Source organism: Cucurbita pepo, chromosome 4 (assembly GCF_057944985.1).
Source record: "Cucurbita pepo subsp. pepo isolate OVF chromosome 4, ASM5794498v1, whole genome shotgun sequence".
NCBI classification, from domain to species: Eukaryota; Viridiplantae; Streptophyta; class Magnoliopsida; order Cucurbitales; family Cucurbitaceae; genus Cucurbita; species Cucurbita pepo.
The window spans coordinates 7,684,173-7,704,223 of record NC_141801.1 but is presented as its reverse complement, the minus strand read 5'-3'; the positions used below and the strand labels follow the sequence as shown (position 1 = coordinate 7,704,223).

Genomic DNA, 20,051 nt, shown 5'->3' with positions numbered 1-20,051 from the left:
CAAGAACGTTGAAGGGCTACACGGTCATATGGGTAATCGTGGACAGGTTAACAAAGTCAGCGCATTTTCTCCCCAGTAAAGCCACCTACACAGTGGACAATTGGGCACAGTTATATATGAAGGAAATTGTTAGATTGCATGGAGTTCCAGTGTCAATCGTATCAGATTGAGACCCACGTTTTACGTCAGCGTTTTGGCGCGGACTCCAGAAATCATTGGGTACTCGCCTGGATTTCAGACCAGCGTTCCATCCACAGACAGATGGACAGACAGAACGTTTAAACCAAATTTTAGAGGATATGCTACGTGCCTGTGTACTTGATTTCGTTGGCAGTTGGGACTCGAAGCTGCATCTCATGGAATTTGCCTATAATAACAGTTATCAGACAACAATTGGCATGGCACCATATGAAGCATTATATGGAAAACGGTGTAGGACACCATTATGCTGGGATGAGGTAGGGGAACGTGAGTTGGTGGGTCCCGAATTAGTACAAGTCACGAATCAGGCAGTACAAAAGATCAGGGAAAGGATGCGTACTGCTCAGAGTAGACAGAAAAGCTATGCGGACTCAAGAAGAAGGAGTCTAGAGTTCGAAGTGGGCGACAAGGTATTCCTGAAAGTGGCACCAATGAAAGGTGTTCTAAGGTTTGGACGCAAGGGTAAACTGAGCCCACGCTTTATAGGACCTTTTGAGATTTTGGAGCGGATTGGACCCGTCGCATATAGGTTAGCCCTACCACCATCGCTCTCAACGGTACACAACGTGTTTCATGTATCAGTACTTCGTAAGTATATGGCCAATCCCACGCATGTGATAGAGTATGAGGCTCTAGAAGTGGCAGAAGATTTAAGCTATGAGGAAAAACCATTGGAAATTTTGGATCGTAAGGTAAGGACTCTACGCACTAGGAACATTGCTTTTGTCAAGGTGTGGTGGAGAAACCAACCCATGGAGGAGGCTACATGGGAACGAGAAGACGACATCAAAGAAAAGTATCCAGAGTTATTTCTGGCTAGGGAGACTTTCGAGGACGAAAGTCCTTTTTAGGAGGGGATAATGTAAGGATTCGAATTTTAGTTTTTTTTTTTTTTTTTTTTTTTTATGCTAAGATTTTTATTTTTGCTGCCAAAACGAAAAGATATTATGCTGCATTTATTGTCGCTGGAAAAAGGTATGATTTCTAGCAAGGAAATTTCTACCTTAATGGAAAAGTCATAAAGACCTTTTATATTCCCATATACAACTCTCCTCCTTCCTTGGAAACAACTTTTGCTCTCCAAACGTTTAGGGTTTTCAAGGGTATCTGAGAGTACGGAAAAATCGAGAGGGTTAGCCAGGAAAAACGTGTGAGGTGGTTCGCTGGATTTTCTTCGGTGAGTGGCCGGAGGGAGAAGCGACCGAGGCTATCGGTGTTGAATATCGTTGCGCGTCGGTCGGAATAGGCGAGGGGTGTCGTCGCATCGCCGGAATCGGGGTTGTGACGTCGTCGTTGGCGGCGCAGCAACGATTAGGGTTTTCGTGAGATTTCGGGTAAGGAAGACGAAGGAAAACGGGTCGGGTTCACGTTCGGCCTCCGGACCAGCCCACGGAACGAACGCGGGCCCTGTGCGTTTCGGCCCAACGCGGACGCGCGCTGCAGCCTTGGTCTCGGCTCCGCACGCGTGCTCTCGGCTCGGCTTGACGTGTCGGCTCCGTCAAAACCCGCAGCTCGGCTCCGTCAAATCCCGCAGCTCAGCTTGGCGGCTTAATTGGTCGGCTCGGCAGCTCGGCTTGGTGAATCGGTATCACTATAATATATCGATTCCAAGGTTTTTGACCCTTCCGAAGCCGTTTCTGCCCTTAGTTTTACCATCCGAGGTCAGTATGGCTCCTAAACGTTAAAGACAGATTAGGTCGAGGGTTTATTTTGATAAATAGCATGAGGTTTAGCTAGGGTGCCTTATGAAAGGTTCTAAATTTTTATGTGGTTATCATAGAACATATTTAACCGCTGGGATTAGCTCGTTGTGAGTGACTTCAACCAAGACCATCGAGGTAAGTGACCTTACTGTTGGAGTTAGCTTTCTACGTGTTGTATGATGGTGCGTGCCCTGTGGCCCCTGCATGCACCATATTTTATGTGATATGATTATGTGATGTATAGATTGTGTATGTTATGTGATGTATGAACTTGTGTTGACTGTTACCTGTTTATGTAAGTCATGTGAGATGCCATGTGATGTAAGAAGCATAAATGCGATGTTAGCACTGCTTATGTAATGCCATGTTAAATATGTTAAGGGACCTCATGCATATATGTATGTCACGTGCATCGGGATTCTTCCCCTTTATGATACGAAAGAATGAAATACGATATTTATGTTCGCCATGATATCATGCAGGCCCTTTTCTGTTCTGTGGTGTCCGGCTACGTGTAACACGTTGTGCCCGACCAAGTCAGGCCCAGGGGGTACGTAAAGAGCCCGCCTGGTGGGTTCATGTACACGTACATGGGCCATGTGTGAAGGAGTACCACACATCCAACCCTACCCGGAATAGAAAAGCGCCCAAGGCTATGAAAAGTTTATGAAAAGTTTGGTCCCGCTCATATGTTGCATGTGTTTGCATTCCTAACCCCAACAGTGGGGTGACTTACTGAGTATTTCATAAAATACTCAAGCCACGTGCTACCTACATTTTTCAGGTAAAGGCAAGGCGCCAATGTACGGTTGACGGCGGAGCTGAGGCCACCATGGAAGTTGGAGACAGGATATCTTTAGGAGTTTACTTTTATTAGACTGTTTTAAGTTATAGGATTGAGTATCGTTTTATTTGGATTTATTTTGGATTCAGTATTGAAGGTTTATTTTCGGAGTTTAGGTAATGTTTTGGATTCATGAATTTTATGAAAGATTATTTCAAGGTTATTTTTGATGAGCTTCCGCTTAATGAGATAAGTATGCATGGGTGACGTCACTAATTAGGTTGAAGAAAATTAGGGGCGTTACACCTCCCCACCTAGGTGTCTTGGCTAATTAATCAGGTTCTCAATGCTTTTTCCTAGGCAAGTCATGGCAATGTGTCCATTTTGGCCACACATGAGGCATGCTCTAGTCTGGCCCAAACATCGTCTCCTGTGTTTCCTACTATACACATCACAGAGTTTTTTTTTTTTTTTTTTTTTTTTTGCCCCCTATCAGCTTGATTGCTGACCATGCCCGGGGTCCATGCGGGGTTTGTCAGACTATTATTGTTGGCGCATCGGTGGCTAATAGTGTGGTTCTGTTTGGTCATATCGCAGCTTCTGTCCTACTATGGTTGTTAGTGCTACTAGCCCTCAAAGTTCTCCAGTTATAGTTTCCTTCATAGCTTTAACCGCTCTCAGAGCAACAACATAGGTGGTAGAGGCTATGACCTCAACCACACGACCGATCCTCTCATTCAAGCCTAAGGCAAACCTCTAAGTCATATTCATCTTTGTGCCAACCACGGGGTCTTCATTCTCATAAACTCTCTCCCATATTAGTGAAGGAGCGTTCATTCTACATGAGATAGGTGAATTCCCATTGTTTCTAAAGTCGGGCCACCTTTAAGTAATATTCTTTCCAAAATGCTTCCCTAAACTTAAACTAGAAGATCACACCTTCATCCAGACTAAAGATATCCTGAGTGGACTGCCACCATATTTCAGCGTCAACTTGCACATAAGCGATGCACACAACACTTTCTGGTCATTTAGGCAATTCATCGAACAAAAGATCGTCTCCATCGACAACAACCATAGTTGCACCACCGTCATATCCTCCAAGGTCCCGTTAAAGATACAAGAGTCGCACCTCCTGAAATCTCACAGGTACCTAGCCTCTTGTGTTGTTGGCTTACAGGATGACCAATATGGTCTGCATCATGGCCTGAAGTGACTCGAACTCAAGGTGGTTGTAGGGTCTAGTCTAGCTACACGTGCTACCTCATCATCTTATAGGGGGTCATCCTCCTCTACGACCTTTTCCATATCTTATAGCTGGCCTAATCTAGTTTATGAAAACTAGGGAAGATGTGAACTTTTAATTTTGTGTTCCATATTCTCTTTTAACATTTTTATTATTTTTTAATAAATTAATTCTATTTGAGCTAAAATTGATTTTTTATTTATTAATTCTTAATTATGTTTGGTCTAACCCTTTCATGAATTTTAAAAAAAATATTAATTAGAATTTTTTTTTTATTAAATACAAATTAATAATTTAGTAAATTATTATTATTATTGGTTATAATAGAATTTCTTAACCTAAGAGACTCCATTATTCTATTTCGTAAAATATATCATTAATTACTTTCTATACTCAAAATGATTTTTTTTTTTGTAATAAATTATTTTAGGTAAAACATTATAAATCAACTTTTTAGAAAAAAAAAAAAAAAAAGAAAAATCTCAAATTTTCACGTTAGAAATGACCAAAATACCCTCACACTGCTGTGCCTACAGTTGACGACCACTATTAACAACATCTTTGGCAATCACTATCAGCAACAATGACCAACGACCATCGTGGCAATTGATGCATACACTGACCATTTCTAAGTATTAAAAGCCATCGTTAGTAACTAGTTCCCACCACTACACGACAACCTCCAGTGATCATCTCTAGTAATACCTTTTTTTAAAAAATATAACTAATTAGATCAATTATATATATATATATATATATATTATTATTTTTAAATAAATAATAATAATAATAATAATAATAATAATATTATTATTATTATTATTATTATTATTACTTCCTTATTGAAATAAAAAGAAGAATGGGGAAATGAAATGAAAATGTTGGTAGGCTTTCCCAATCACAGATCCCTCCAGCTTGGCTTCGTCTTCTAATCAGAGAGAGAGAGAGAGAGACTCGAAACCTCTGTTCTTCCAATTCTCTCTCTCTGTGTTGTCTACAGATTTGAGTTGATCCCTTTTCCCTTACGATGCCTTCCCGCAGAAGAACCCTCTTGAAGGTCATAATCCTTGGGGATAGCGGGTGAGCAAATCCCTCTTCTTCTTCTTCTTCTTCTTCTCCTCTTTCTCTTTCTGATCTTTTAATGTTCGGATTTCTTTTCAATACTCGTGGATCCACTCAGATCGTTACTTCCCGAGCTTTGGGAATTTTCTTTTGTGGATTCTTGAATTTGCTGCCCTTTGATCTGGCCGGGATTCAAATGGGGTCTCAAGATTCTGTCTACTCCGATTTTGAATTGCTTCATGCTTTGAGTTTCTTGGATTTTTCTTGCTTCTTTTTGTTGTTTACTTTTTGGAAAAGGGGCTTTTGTCTTGTTTGGTTGATAGTACTGGAGAAAATTCAAACGATTAGGCTGTTATTTGTAGGTTTTGATATGGGTTGCTGTATTCTGGTTTGTTTGAAGTCTAATCTATGATAACTTGAAACTTGGCTTTGAATTTGCAGGGTTGGGAAGACCTCTTTGATGAACCAGTATCCTGCTTGATCATTGAATTATAACCATGTTATAATGCAACATTTTCCATTCGAGTTTCTTTTTTTGTAATGATTCTCCTAGTTTATAGAGTATCAGTTTCTTGATTCTCCGTGTGCTTTTCTTTAGCTTTGAAAAACAGATATGTGAATAAGAAGTTTAGTAATCAATACAAGGCCACTATTGGAGCTGATTTCTTGACTAAAGAGGTGCAATTCGAAGATAGACTTTTCACTTTGCAGGTTCGTGGTGATGCTCTTTTTTATTAGAATTTGGTGAATTCCCGTGAATTGATAGTGATCAAAAAGTGCACAAAGGCACCTCAATCTAGTGTGTGTTCATATGGAAAATGTTATGAACTCAATCGATCCATCTGGGAAGATACCAATTTCTTGGATGACCTTTCGAAACGGATACTTGTGTTGTAATCATTTATGATTAGCAAGAACATGGCTATGAAGGCTGCATTGTTTCATGTATTGGACTCGGTTTAACCTCGAGTGATTAGTTCCCATTTAGTAGCATTTCATTGCCATCTCCTGAGAGCTGTGGCATATAGGTTTAATGTAAACCCATGAAGCCAACAAGCAACAAAGAGACTCGATACGCCCCGTTTTTCAATGGCTAGAAATGTAATTTGTTCCTTTATGCCTTACAGATATGGGATACAGCAGGCCAGGAACGGTTCCAAAGTCTTGGTGTTGCTTTTTACCGAGGTGCTGATTGCTGCGTTCTGGTGTATGATGTCAATTCAATGAAATCATTTGACAACCTTAACAACTGGCGGGAAGAATTCCTTATACAGGTTTTTTCATCTGTGTTCATTGATTATCTCATTACCAGAAAGCCATTAGAAGAATTCAAATAAGTTGAAAAGAAACCTGAACATCTTTTGACATTTTTGTAAAACCATCTGCAGGCGAGCCCTTCAGACCCGGAAAATTTTCCCTTCGTTGTTTTAGGAAATAAAGTCGACGTTGATGGTGGAAACAGTAGAGTTGTAAGTATTACCTAATTTTCTATACTGTATCATTTCCTCTTTCTATCTCCAGAAGATAGTGAAATGTCCTGTTTTTCTGAATATTTCAGGTCTCAGAGAAAAAGGCACGAGCTTGGTGCGCGTCGAAAGGAAATATTCCATACTTTGAAACGTCTGCCAAAGAAGGCATTAACGTAGAAGAAGCTTTCGAATGCATTGCGAAAAATGCCCTCAAGAGTGGGGAAGAGGAAGAGATGTAAGTTCATATGCCAAACCATAATTTCTGAGAATCAAATATATAATTAACTCTCAGTCTTTCTGAATTCTATTCTCAGTTACTTGATGAACGCGTACATAAAATACAAAGCAAAGTAACTGTTCGTTACATAATCATGAAATTCACCCAGCAATAACAACTCGAGTTGATATAGGTGTTGATGTTGAGGATTGTTGGGAGAGGAGTCCCACATCGGCTAATAGGGGTTGATCATGGGTTTATAAGTAAAGAATACATTTACATTGGTATGAGGCCTTTTGGGTAAACTAAAAGCATACCATTGTGGAGGGTCGTGGTTTCTAACATGGAATCAGAGCCATGCCCTTAACTTAGCCATGTCAATAGAATCCTCAAATGTCGAAAAAAGAAGTTGTGAGCCCCAAAGGTGTAGTCAAAAGTGACTCAAGTGTCAAACAAAGGATGTACTTTGTTCAAGGGTTCCAGAGAAGGAGTCGAGCCTCAATTAAGGGGAGCCCGTTTGAGGGCTTCACAAGCCTCAAGAGAGGCTCTATGGTGTACTTTGTTCAAGGGGAGGATTGTTGGAAGAGGAGTCCCACATCGGCTAATTAAAGGGTTGATCGTGAGTTTATAAGTAAGGAATACATCTTCATTGATATGAGGCATTTTGAGTAAACAAAAAATAAAGTCATGAGAGTCTATGCTCAAAGTGGACAATATCATACCATTGTGGAGGGTCGTGGTTCTTAACCGTCGATTGGGAAAACTCACCCAGTTTTTCATGTGGGCAGGATCCCAAATGCATCGTATAGCTTATAGCAAACGTAACGATGAGATATAGTTTAGCTCTAGCAGTAGAATTAGTTTGTAATTTTGACCCGAGGCTGTGGATATGTAGAATCTAGTTCTTCCTAAATGGCTGCGTTTCCTAATTGCTCTTCAAAATTCTCTAACTTCGTTGCTTCAAATTTTGTATCATCAATGCTTCATTGGTCCACCTTCTGGCTATTAACTTTCACTTTCACAAAACCTTTGTTGATTGATGGTTGCCATGTTATTGCAGATACTTGCCCGACACGATCGATGTTGCAACCAACAATCAGCGAAGATCATCTGGATGCGACTGCTGAGTTCGATACACCGAGTCTCTTCTTATTCCATTTCATTCTCCAGTATAGCAGAAGTCTTCTATAAAGGTCTTACGGACTCAGGCTTTCTACGCGTTCCTATTTGTACATTTGGGTTTTGCATTCGAACGAGTCCCATCATTATCAGTTCAGTTGTGTTTGGTCTATGAAAATTGTGTTTACTGTCTTAGGTATATTCATTATCCGTCTGGTGATTGAATCTGTTGTGCCTGAGCCTCATTTGTTGATGACAATCAGTTGTTGCATAAGTTCATATAATTCTTCCTTCACAGTCAGAGTTTTTGGGATTTTTTCTTTAAGAGAACTTGTGATTCTTGTTTCTATGATAGGATGATTCTGGTTCTTCTGTTCATGCTTTGGTTCATGCTCCAGTATATTTTCAATCTGTGTAGTGGCAATTTAAAGTTATACGAACTTATCTAAAAGTTCAGATATTTGAATTTTTCACTTGAACACGAGCATATTCTTATGGCAGCTTGAACTGTCAATAATCTAAAATTGATAACGAGCTAGTTAGCGGGCATAGCGATAGGCTTGTGGCGAACAGATCTGGCAAGCTAAATTATACTCTTTTTCCTCCCAAATTCCAAAATCTACTAATACAACACAAACATCAAATGGGTTATACAGTAAACTGAAGTGAATTCTGCTGTATTACAATGGTTGCAATCTCTATCAGTAAGCTAATATTTGATTTACTTGGAACCAACAGAAGAAAGTGTGTCCTGATGATTTGCAGGTGAAATGAACTTACAGAAATTGTGGTACTGGTGTTGGTTGGTTGCATATTTCGGGTTAGGATTAGTAGCAGCTAGCTATACCCGTGGTCCAGAAGTCGGTGGCCTTTGGGACGCCATGCCCATTGGAGGCCTTGGAACTGAGTTTGGGAAGTTCATAGCCATTCTGTTTCCTGGTGGTGCCACACCTCGTGATGCTGAAGCAGGTACGCCGAGTCGAGCAGCAATTATCTGCGCACGTTCCTGGAAAAGCCTTTGCTTTGACCTGTCCAGTTGCTCCCTGATTCTCATGGACACATTGTCCATATCGTTGAAGTATGCTAACTTGCTTTCCAACTTATGCAGCTGCCCAAAGAAGGGGTAATAATTTCATTAATATGTAATCAAAATCGATCGAAACCAACTTTGATCGAGATACCTGTTTCTCGATTAATATCATGGCAAGTTGACGAATTTGATCCTCTTCCTGATTAGCCAGAACTTTTGCCTTCACAGCTGCTGCTGCAAGCGTCGTAACTGCAGCACGCTTCAGCTTATCGATTTTTTCCTCATTCTTACTTGTACATTTGGAATTTTCTTCTTCATTGTTCTTGCTTTGATTATCATCTGTTATGAACAAATAAACAGGTACGATAAATAACACAGGCAGTCAGTATATAAATCTAAAAGAACTACACATTTTGAAACCTCAGAGAACTTCTAGCCGATCCTAAAAAATGAAAGTGGCAAATGAAAGAAGATTCATGGTCTGCTCGTGTTATTCAATATCCTTGCAAAAGTATCGATCCCGGCCCGGAAAAGTGACCGACCAGGATCCTATTGATGAATGAAAGAAAGGGTTTATGAACCCTAACCCTATAAGCCCACACTTGTGTAGAGTAGATCGTTCAACACCTGCGGCACAAACCCATTTTTGACCTATTGGTCCTAGTATCATAGGCGACCGAACAGCTGCCCACTAATTACTAGACTGACCCTGAGTTTTCTTTTTTACTCCCTTTCTTAATTTGCTTTTTATTTTTCATTTGTAATTTTATTTTGAATATAATTAATTAATTAATTGATTTTGGTTTACCAAAATTAATTTACTTAATTATTTTAAAATTATAACTAATTAATCGATTATTTATAATCAATTAACTAATTCTTTGACTAATTTTGATCAGTTCATTCATTATGAATATATCATAATTAATCAATTAAAATTAAAATAATTTATTCAATTAATTTTGTCGATAAAAATATATCAATTAATGAACTTATCTGCTAAAACCATATTCAATTATCCAATTAAAAGGATTTATTTTTTAATAAATTAATTTTGGATTTTAAAAAATATTAGTTTTTAGTGATATTTTGAGTTTTTTTTTATTGTTTTATTAATTAATCAATTAAATTATATATAAGGTTATCTCCATTAGTTCCATAAATAAACATAAACATAATATGTACTTGTAAATTCCAAATAACAAATAACGTTATCATGCACAACTAAACACAATAATCTTTTATACCTAGCAATCTTATTTCCAAGCATACCAATGACAGATACCCGCTAATTCCAAGCATCTATGAAGTCTTAAACCAAACGACCTCTTAGAAGATATCACTAAACCCCAATACTCTTTGTACCACGTTCATTTTCGAGCTTCTTGGTCGTGTCATAGTAAACCAAACGACCTCTTAGAAGATATCACTAACCCCAATACTTTTTGTACCACGTTCATTTTCTAGCTTCTTGGTCGTGTCATAGTAACAACTAATTCTTTTCGGGGGAGAATCTCCCTTTCCCCTGCCCTTTGGCGTGTATATATATATATATATATATATATAGACACACACAAATGGTGCGCACAGCCGATCAAACACAGTTTTCATGATAATATGTTATACTAGAAAGAAACAAAGGATGAGAAAACCACAAGAAATTATACCATCTTGTTCACAAAGAACCAAAGGTAATTCTGTGATCTTAAAGCATATGTTACAGGACTCATCACCTTCAAATCATTCTCTACAACTCTTTCAAACAAGTCTCCTAACCTTTAACACATCCAATTTAATACTCTCCCAACACTCTTCAGACAAGGTCATCAAGTATAAACAAAACAACAGTAAAGAGCCTTTCCAAATGATCCCCTATTTCTACTACGCATAGGCTGCCATTTTAACTCATCCACAAAAAACCTAACAACTTGGGGTGGAGTAAAAAAACTTGTGCTGGCTACTCCAAATTGGAGATCATGAACTTTATAAGGTCCCAAAAATAATCAAAGGAATTGTACTTATATAAGATGATCATACCATTTCTTTCCTTCAATAGCAGCCACATAACAGCCTTCCAAACTTAACTGGGGGGTTTGAGGAGGGCATTGTTTTGAATTCAGGTGGTTTGTGAGACTTGAATTCAGGGTGGCTTCTACATTTTTTTTCTTTCTATTGTTTCAATTTGGAGATGTAGCAAATATTGTTACTTTTTACTAATTTCTGTTCTGAGGGGGAAAAAAAAAGAAGGAAATTCCCACTTTCCTGCCATATTTCTCAACCACCACTGAGACATGGACTGCTTAATCACATTTTTGTGAAGATCATTGCAATGTCAAGAGACCTTAAGAGACTGAGTCACTCATCTAAAGGAGGATCCTACTCCTTTAGCTGAGACTACAAGGTTACATGAAGATAAACTTCAAACACTTAAAGATATCGTGGAGGACTTCATGAATCAAACATAGGGGCACCTAAGTGTTGAGGATTGTTGGGAGGGAGTCCCACATTGGCTAATTTAGAGGATAATCATAGGTTTATAAATAAGGAATACATCTCCATCAGTATGAGGCCTTTAAGGGAAACTAAAAGTAAAACCATGAGAGCTTATGCTCAAAGTGGACAATATCATACCATTGTGGAGATCTGTGATTCCTAACATGGTATCAAAGTCATTCCCTTAATTTAGCCATGTCAATAGAATCTTCAAGTGTCAAACAAAGAAATTGTTAGCCTCGCAAGTGTAGTCAAAAGTGATTTATGTGTCGAACAAAGGGTGTACTGTGTTCGAAGACTCCAGAGAAAGGAGTTGAGCCTCGATTAAGGGGAGGTTGTTCGAAGGCTACATAGAACTCAAGGGAGGCTCTATGGTGTACTTTGTTCGAGGGGAGGATTGTTGAGAGGGAGTTCCAGATTGGCTAATTTAGAGGATGATCATAAGTTTATAGGTAAGTAATACATCTCCATAGGTATGAGGCCTTTTTGGGAAGGAAACTAAAAATAAAGTCACGAGAGTTTATGTTCACAGTGGATAATATCATACCATTGTGGAGATTTATGATTCCTAACACTAGGCACCTTCATCGCCAAGATGGGGAGTCTTACATCAAGCATGACGATCAACTTAAATATGATGAAAACTGGACTCAAGATGACAAGTAATAAATTATCTTTAATTAGAAAAAGGCCTTGGCAGGTACTTCTACTAAAGAAAATGCTCGATCGAAAGAAAAGATACTGAAGCCTTCATCATTCAAAGGTTCAAGAGATGCCAAAGAGTCATGAGAATCTTTAAGCTAGAAGACATCACATCAAGCTTTAAGGAAGAATGCCATAACCACTTAGCAATGAGAGCAATGTTCTTCAGCTCTGAACGCCCAACCCCTAAACCTACCTCTCCTCCCCCCGGCCCCACATACAAAGTTTGTTACAATTTCTCTAAATTGGTATAGGGTACTTTGAAGGATAAGAAATAAAGTGAATCTTCACTATGATTGGTTTTGTCGAAAACAGTATGATTCACCCAAGAAAATTACACTTTCCGCCAAGAAGAAAAATACTGCCAATCGTTTTAAACACTAGATCAAGGATTTGTCTCTCATGCATAAAAGTGGATAGATTTCTTGAAATAGTAGTACTAAACACTTTTTTCCAATGTATAAGTACCTTAATGTTGCACTTATAAAGATTGGCGTTTGTACTAATGTGCCTGAACTCTTATAATATCATAGTACAAGAATTTTGTAAAATAAAAAGAAATATTTGTAGAATTGGAAGGTAAATCTACAAAGCCATTTCTATGAAACTCATTAGAACATCTAATAAGTCAACTTCGGCGAGAATCTAACACCTTTTGAAAGGAAAAAAAAAAAAAATCATTAAAAAAACACCAGGATCAAGGGCCATGTGTCACCACAAAAGTAACAAATTGTCTGACTTCCTGAATTAAGTGGCACGTTAAAGAACATGGAGCCAATCTAATCCCTCCAATTCAAAGGAGATGATGGAAGAACTAGACGAGAAAAGTTGATGATAGTGGTTAACTACTTCTGTATAATTTCTAATAGAGATTCAACACAAATTCCATCGTTTCTGATCAATTTATATCCATTTCTCACACTTCCTTCCACTGAACTATTATGGAAAGATAAGAGTTAATTTCCTATATGATTTTAAACCGTGTTCCTTGGAGGAAATATATGATTTTATTGATGAATGAAGTGTACAGAAGAAAGGATTAACCCAGCCACTATAGCGACTAAGGTAGTTGCAAAAAAACCCTCCAATTAGCGACTAAAACTACAATGAGAATAAAAATTCAGCTATTCCTTTTTTCCCAATGATTCCAAAAGAAACTATTTGATAGCTAACCAAGCTTATGTTAGATAAAACCTGAGTTTTTGAGTTTTTCCTTATTTAGATTCACACGATTTCAAAATACCTCCGTTTGACCATTTGATAAACATCCAATGGATCACCAAAGTTTTAGACGGCAATTTCGTAGAGAGTGACACAAATTTAGTTGGCCACTCTCCAGCCATTTTTAGGATAGGTTATATTTAAATAGGAAATCTGGAAGATTGAATAACCTGATTTTAAGCGCAGTCAAAATTTCAGCCATTCTCTCTCTTTGTTATTTTACGCATTTTATTTTTCTTTCAACAACCTCCTGTCGACGATTTCCTCTCACCAAAAAGAAAGGATTTCCTTCGCCGATTATCGAAAAACAACAGCTTATTCTCTAATGATTCAAAAAGGGTGTTCCAAGAGAAAGATGGCTAAGAGATCTTGGATGTTTCCCGTCACCATGAACCAATCAAAAGCAGCAAGCACAAACTCCCAGAAATTTCTTGCAAAGGTGCAATAGGCAAATAAAAGGCAGTGCCATTCTGTAGCCTTCATGCACATAACACAATTAGGTGATATTGCAAGATATTTATGGCAACCTTTTTTAAGTCTAGCAGTTGGGTTAATACCTCCATGTCTTAGCTCCCATAAAAATAAAAACTTCGATTTTCCTCGGGTAAAAACCTTTCCTCATTACCTTGTACAGGAGATTTTTTGTGGAACCATTAAGGTTTAACCTTTTATCTGGGCAATTCTTCTCTGGTATGCAACCTCTCAAACTATTCTTTCAATCCAAGCCCCTCTTCTCTCAACACCTCGGACCTTCACTTATAATTTTTTTTTTCCAACAAACTTTTCTCTTCTGTGTTGCCCATAGACTTGTTTATTCAGTTCCAGAGTTCAAGACCACTTCAGGTTTTTTCATTAAGGAATGTCCAAGCAAACCAGAGAACTCTTGCCAACTCATCTTGTGAGTAGTATAAAAGGGTAAGAGTTTATAGTCAAAGCCCATTTTGAACTCTTGCCAACTCTTCCATCCAAGCCTCTTGTCTAATTTCAAGGAAATAATCTTCCTATTGGCAGGTAGATAGAAATTTATCCTACCTTTAATGAGCAAGATTTTCTCTAAGATTCGACCAAATAAATTGGCGTTAAGACATTGGACATCCCAAGTTCAGAGTTCCTAGCAAACTTAACAGAAGTCCTAAACTCCTTTTGCGGTTCTTGATGATCCTTTTTCTCATCAACATACATCACAGTGCATGATAAAGGAAATAACTTGTATTTCCCCATCCCCTTGGAACGTGCAAGCTTTGGAAAGCCTTGAACAGTTTCTTAAAAAACTCAAAAATGTAACCTGCCTGGTGGGAGGTCCATAGACTACAAAATTAAAACAAGAGGAAAACTACAAAAGAAACACGCACCTGTTCCTTTATCAATAACTGGATTTGGTTTAACTGGCTGTGGAGTTGCATTCTCTTCTGTGGGCAAAGAATCAGAGACCTTGCTTGCTCCCTGGTCAACCACAGATTTAGATGTTTCAGTTTGTGCAGGTTCATTCTTATCTCGAGGATCAGACACCATAGCTGCATCACTTGAGGCTACTTTCACTGAATTGGCAGCAACCAATGGCTGAAGTTCATTCACGGAAGGTAAAGGATTTGGCACATCATCTATTTTTGAAGTATTGACAGAAGGAGATGGAACAGGTTTCTGAATCTCAGTTTTTTCAGCATACTGTAGATCTGACATATGTATATCCTTTGATAACAACGTAGATTGTGATGGCTTTTCAACAGAAGTTTCTTCTCCCAATTTTTCAACTGTATTTGTTGTCAATTTTGATTCCATATTTTCAGTTTCCTTAACAACGCCTGTTCTATCATCCTTGGGCACTTCTGGTTCTGTCAGTTCTTTCAATTTATTTGTTCCATCTGAACCATGATTAACCATTGGATCGTGTTCTTTAGTAGCATCTGCAGAATTTCTATTCTCCATTGTAGTTTCCTCTGTCACAGATTCTCCATTTTTGTAACTACTGTTAGTAGTTGATAAGGCTCTATCATCTAAAACTGAAGTAGAAGTGTCTTTCCTCTGTTTTTCACACTGTTCATTGACATTTTGCTGAGCTTCCACATTGACAACCCTGCAAAAGTATCAGTTGTGATCAAAGAATAGAACTAAACTGAAACAAACATGTCAAGTCTCAACGTCAAGTACCTCTCTGGATTAGCTTGTGCCTTGTCATCTAGTGGATCTTCTAAAATAAAGCAGTGTCTTGTAGCCAGATCTAAACTGGGAGATTTCTGAGACATGCTTTTCAAAGAAAAATGAGCTGATGCACTGGCAACATCAGGTCCAACTAAGCGTGCAAGGAATGCAGCCTGAAAAGGAAGTATTTAATAATTCAAACAACCAGGAATAAAATTTATGATTATAGGGACTGCTAATTCCAGATAAGAACGAAGAGTATAGACTTAAGCATTTCTGCTCCATCTATAAATATGATAACCATGATAGTACCTAACTGAAGGTAATTCTGGGCAACAACAGAAGTCAATGAATGAGAACTTGTAATAAAGATAACTGCCAAAACTTGGTTATGTAAACACATATCTCACAGAAAACTTCTAGAAGGGTAAAGCAGGTTCAAGATAAACCGACATTTTCTAGCTAGGATAGAAAATTATTTGAATTGAATATAAAAGAAGAAAAGGAAAAAGATAGCAAGAATCTAGAATCAACAAAGTTGTCGTGCACCTCCAAGCAAAGTAGTAAGTTCATACAAAGTGAACGTCAAACTGCTCCTTTGCAGTGCAGACCTGGTGCATCTTATAGGCTAACAAGAATTAAAATGCCTGCCATGTCATCCAAAAGATTCATCACGTAAACAATCATCTTCCATTTTTGGGACTTAGAAAATTGAAAGAATGCCAGAAACCAAGTTCAACAGACACAAGGAACCTACTTAAGTGATGACTTAAGTTTTTGGTTCACTGCACAATTATAAAAAGTGGTTATACTTTTAGATGCTTTTTAATGAGACTTAATCCTAAACTGGTTCAGAGAAACAATGGAAACACCATATATTGATCCGACAAATGAACAAATATACTATAATTGATTTGAGATATACCAATGAATTAAAAATTATCAAGATCGATCAAATAAAATGAGGAAGACTACCTATTTCATTAGTACTTATAACTCTAAATTTCAACTTACCAGTGCCATGACAGGGTTCCCTACATCAGAAAATGAAAGTGGGTGCTGATCAGATGTTAATACATAACCAATGGCTTCAAATGCCTCCCTCAAAGCATTCAAGGCAATGTCTTCAGAAGCCTTCTGACCACCATCTTCTGATTTCGAGTTGTCTAAAGCAGCTTTTACTTCAACATCCTTTGATTTTGAATTATCCTGCCCAACTTTTACCTCAACTGTATCTTCCTTGGTGGCATTTTCTACATTCGAGGCCTCTTTTCCAGTAGTTTTATTATCCATCGATTCAGTGATATCCATGGGAACTGACGAATCATTTTCAATTGACGGCGGAACAACAGTTTCTTTAGCACTGACTTCATCGTTGTTCTCAGATTCAAGAAAGCTATCTTCAATTGGCATTTGAATGAAGTGCAATATACATTGGGCTTTTGTTTTGGTGGCCACATGTTCCGCAATCTCATTCCAGTTTTCCTTATAAAGCTCTAAAGCCTCAAGGAGGAGGAGAGTTTCCTGATCTGTCCACTTACCTCCACTAGCACCAGGAACCTCAGCAGACTCCATGAGAATAAAATCTGATGAAGACATATCAGAATCAAATTTCCCATTGTTAAAGCACTCCGAACATAAATCAAAATCTGCCTGTCAAAGATGAATACTATTAGTTGATATGTAAATGATACATAACATTTGACTCGTGAGACAACTCATGAAATTAGATGTCATGATTATGCATCCATGTGATTCCTGAAATACGAATTTGATATTCCAACAATAAACTGTTTAAGGAAGGAGTTTTGAATTGAAAACCAACCTGCTTCTGGCAGTGGTACCGTTTCCGAGAGCAATCACCAGAGCACGAGTTACAGTGGTACTCAACAGATGGACCCTCAGGCCTCACCATCTCTTCAGAAATTGCAGATTCTCGAAGCAATCTTGGTGGAGCGGTGGTAACATTAGTCTTTGGAACAACAGATGGAGAGGATTCTAATGTTTCAAAGTGAAACAACTTCTCAACCGAAGAGTCCTTTTGATTTTCATCATCAACATCACTTGTTGAAGTTGAATCTGCGGATAGGAAAGGGTGAAAATTAATCAAACCCCAATGGTCTAGAAACTCCATCACCTCCTGTCTAGCATCTAGTTCTCCGATTTCCATCTCTGATACATCTTTTGATTCAATCTGCGTACTAGGATTTGCATGGAATTTTTTCATAATCCAATTACGTATCTCAATATAAATATCAGGATTTCGAGTGCCAGACTTTCCACCGAAAAAAGAAGGCATCGAGCGTTCCTCAATCGGGTGGACTTTTGTCCATGAAAACCAACCTGAAAACAAAGACCAAATCAATAATCAATGAACTAGTGGATATCTCTTTACTAATGAAAGAAAGCCTTGGATTAAGCTTGTTCTAAGGACTAGAAAGATAGAAAGGAATTTTTTGTCAAGAAGAAGAATTAAGCTTATTGCATGGCTGGTTATTCTGAGTCAAATCAATCTCAATACATATTTTAGATAATTAAGAATCTTTAAGAAATAAACCATGAGCAAGAAATAGAAGGGCAAAAGAAAAAAAAAAAAGGAAACAGAAAATACTGGTTGAGAATCCCTCTCCATGCCCATGAAGAAGATCTGTCTATGTACTTGTCCAATCCAAGATAACAGGCATCATTCAAATAATTTCACATATCATAAGATTATCTCCAGGGTAATTATATGCTCAATCTGAAACTTTCGAACTCTCGTCCTCCGCACAAATAAATTAATGAAAACTAATGGACCATTAAAGAAGAGTTGTACTGCAGTGCAGCTCTATTTTTACGCTACCACCGATGCAAAAATGACTAATTCGCGACCAATAAATTTACAAGGTTGAAACCTTACATCTAGAGGTTCATGCACAAATGCATGGGAGGCCTAAACCCAATACGCCTTTGAGTTTCAAAATAAAATCACAGATTAAAAAATTTAATAAGCTGAATTTTTCTCCTCTTTTTGACAGACTTTTTTTCTACGAAATGAGAACTGGAACAAAGCCAACACAAATGAGCTAGAAAGTTAAGAAAGGGGCCTAATTTCCAGTTGTTTAAGCCATCCTTCCTCACAATTGATTCGGATAATAAGAACTTTCAGAGAGCTTTAATTTTTCTCATGTTCTTGCATTCAATCACAGTTTCAGAAAGGCAGAAGGAGCTCAAGATGTAACACTATTATTTCTTCCACCACTTTCTTATACGTAGCTTTCTTTAAACTACCCTCGATTTGGTAATAAAATGTTTAGAACAATTTAAAGTATACAAATGTGCACTGAACTTGATTGAAACAGATACACGAAGCCTAATGTAGAGTTAGATATGCATTACTGAGATACTGCATTCCTAATCACAAGAAAGAAAATTGGGGAGCTCTCCTTCATCAAGCCCCTCAAAATTTCCTCCTATTACTCCATTTTCTCAACAGGAAAGTCATCTCAATAAGCCTCTAAAATAATTGGCATAAACCAGGATTTTGCATGTGTAAACCAAACTCACCGCAATGATTCGGGACGACGTGAGCATTCGTACCCCGAGATTTAATAGATTCGAAATCAGCTACGAAAGACGCTTCCAAATTCGCCAATCTACTCGCCTTGTTCAATTCCTCCGCCGCGGCAACCAGTGTGTCTCCACGCTGAGCTTCGGAATGAAGAAAAGATCCCTCCACCTTAACTGATCCCGCGGCGGAGAGACCTCCAGCCGCATTACCCGATGCTGTTCCAGCGCCATTGTTAGGGCCAAGTCGAGCTCTAGTGAAAGGACCGTTGTGATTTGGAGGATGCGAAAGAGCAAATTTGTCCCGAGTAACGCGTTTCGAGGGAGCGGATGAGGAGTTAGAGCCACCGAGAGCGCTGACCTTTCGCTTCTGAGCTCCAGCTCGACGGCGAGACGAAGGCGGCTCCGATGAAGGCGAATCCGTGGTGTTCGCCGGTAAGTTTCCGGCGTCTCGGCGCTTCTCCTCCATTTCAGTACTTACTTGGAGGTTCCTGGATTCAGTGGTAGATGATGATGGCAGTGTTTGCTTTTGAAAACTCCATTGTTGCTGATTATACTGTTATTGGATGACCCAGATTTCATGCTCCCATGATGCATTTAACTTGAGAATTCCAACTTTTTGCTTCATTTTACTTTTGTTCTATGAATTTTTTTTTTTTTTTTACCAAATCTATGATTATGTTAACATGAATTAGAGAGAATCCCGTTACCAAATCTATGATTTCTTGTTACCAAATCTATGATTTCATAGTTTGTTACAATGTAATCCTCATTATACACATCTATAAATACATGAGGTCGAGACCCATGTAGGTCACAGTGCCATTCTTGAGCATTTCCTTGTAGCACCTAGTTCTCCAAGATGATGTTGCTCACATGCTTCTTAGAAAAAAAATTAAAATATTTAAATGATCGAGACTAAAATGATATATTCATATTAAAAAGAAAAGAAAAATCAGTCTTGAATAACTTAGTGAGGCGTAAGTGTTAGATGTATTATCTAACACTTATGTTAGATATGTCCCCAGCTAAAAGAAGAATATGATCTCCATTTGTCAATTGGACAATATAGAACGTGACACAAAATCTGAAACCTTATACACCACTGTAAGGTGTATA

At 38.2% G+C, this 20,051-nt stretch overlaps 3 protein-coding genes and 1 long non-coding RNA gene across 4 annotated transcripts; 3 read left to right on the top strand and 1 right to left on the bottom strand.

The window, feature by feature from the left end:
- The first annotated feature begins 230 nt into the window (after positions 1 to 230).
- Positions 231 to 1,057, top strand: LOC111786376 (transposon Tf2-10 polyprotein). The gene has a single exon (XM_023666677.2). The coding sequence runs from the start codon at positions 300 to 302 to the stop codon at positions 1,050 to 1,052; it is 753 nt and encodes a 250-aa protein (XP_023522445.2). The 5' UTR covers positions 231 to 299; the 3' UTR covers positions 1,053 to 1,057.
- Positions 1,058 to 1,144: 87 nt separating this feature from the next.
- On the top strand, positions 1,145 to 2,911 carry LOC147792985 (uncharacterized). The gene is made up of 2 exons (XR_015420686.1): positions 1,145 to 2,039; positions 2,387 to 2,911. It is a non-coding gene; the product is annotated as an uncharacterized LOC147792985 (long non-coding RNA).
- A 1,901-nt stretch (positions 2,912 to 4,812) lies between these two features.
- LOC111792307 (ras-related protein RABG3f) lies at positions 4,813 to 8,179 on the top strand. The gene is made up of 7 exons (XM_087123207.1): positions 4,813 to 5,014; positions 5,438 to 5,464; positions 5,608 to 5,707; positions 6,124 to 6,270; positions 6,385 to 6,465; positions 6,555 to 6,700; positions 7,743 to 8,179. The coding sequence occupies exons 1-7, from the start codon at positions 4,962 to 4,964 to the stop codon at positions 7,807 to 7,809; spliced, it is 621 nt and encodes a 206-aa protein (XP_086979333.1). The 5' UTR covers positions 4,813 to 4,961; the 3' UTR covers positions 7,810 to 8,179.
- A 182-nt stretch (positions 8,180 to 8,361) lies between these two features.
- Positions 8,362 to 19,545, bottom strand: LOC111792306 (SWI/SNF complex subunit SWI3D). The gene is made up of 7 exons (XM_023673683.2): positions 18,933 to 19,545; positions 17,212 to 17,729; positions 16,401 to 17,039; positions 15,396 to 15,559; positions 14,600 to 15,321; positions 8,983 to 9,170; positions 8,362 to 8,909 (listed from the first exon to the last, which is right to left on the bottom strand). Exons 1-7 carry the CDS (start codon positions 19,399 to 19,401, stop codon positions 8,643 to 8,645), a joined length of 2,967 nt encoding a protein of 988 aa, XP_023529451.2. The 5' UTR covers positions 19,402 to 19,545; the 3' UTR covers positions 8,362 to 8,642.
- Between the last annotated feature and the right edge of the window lie 506 nt (positions 19,546 to 20,051).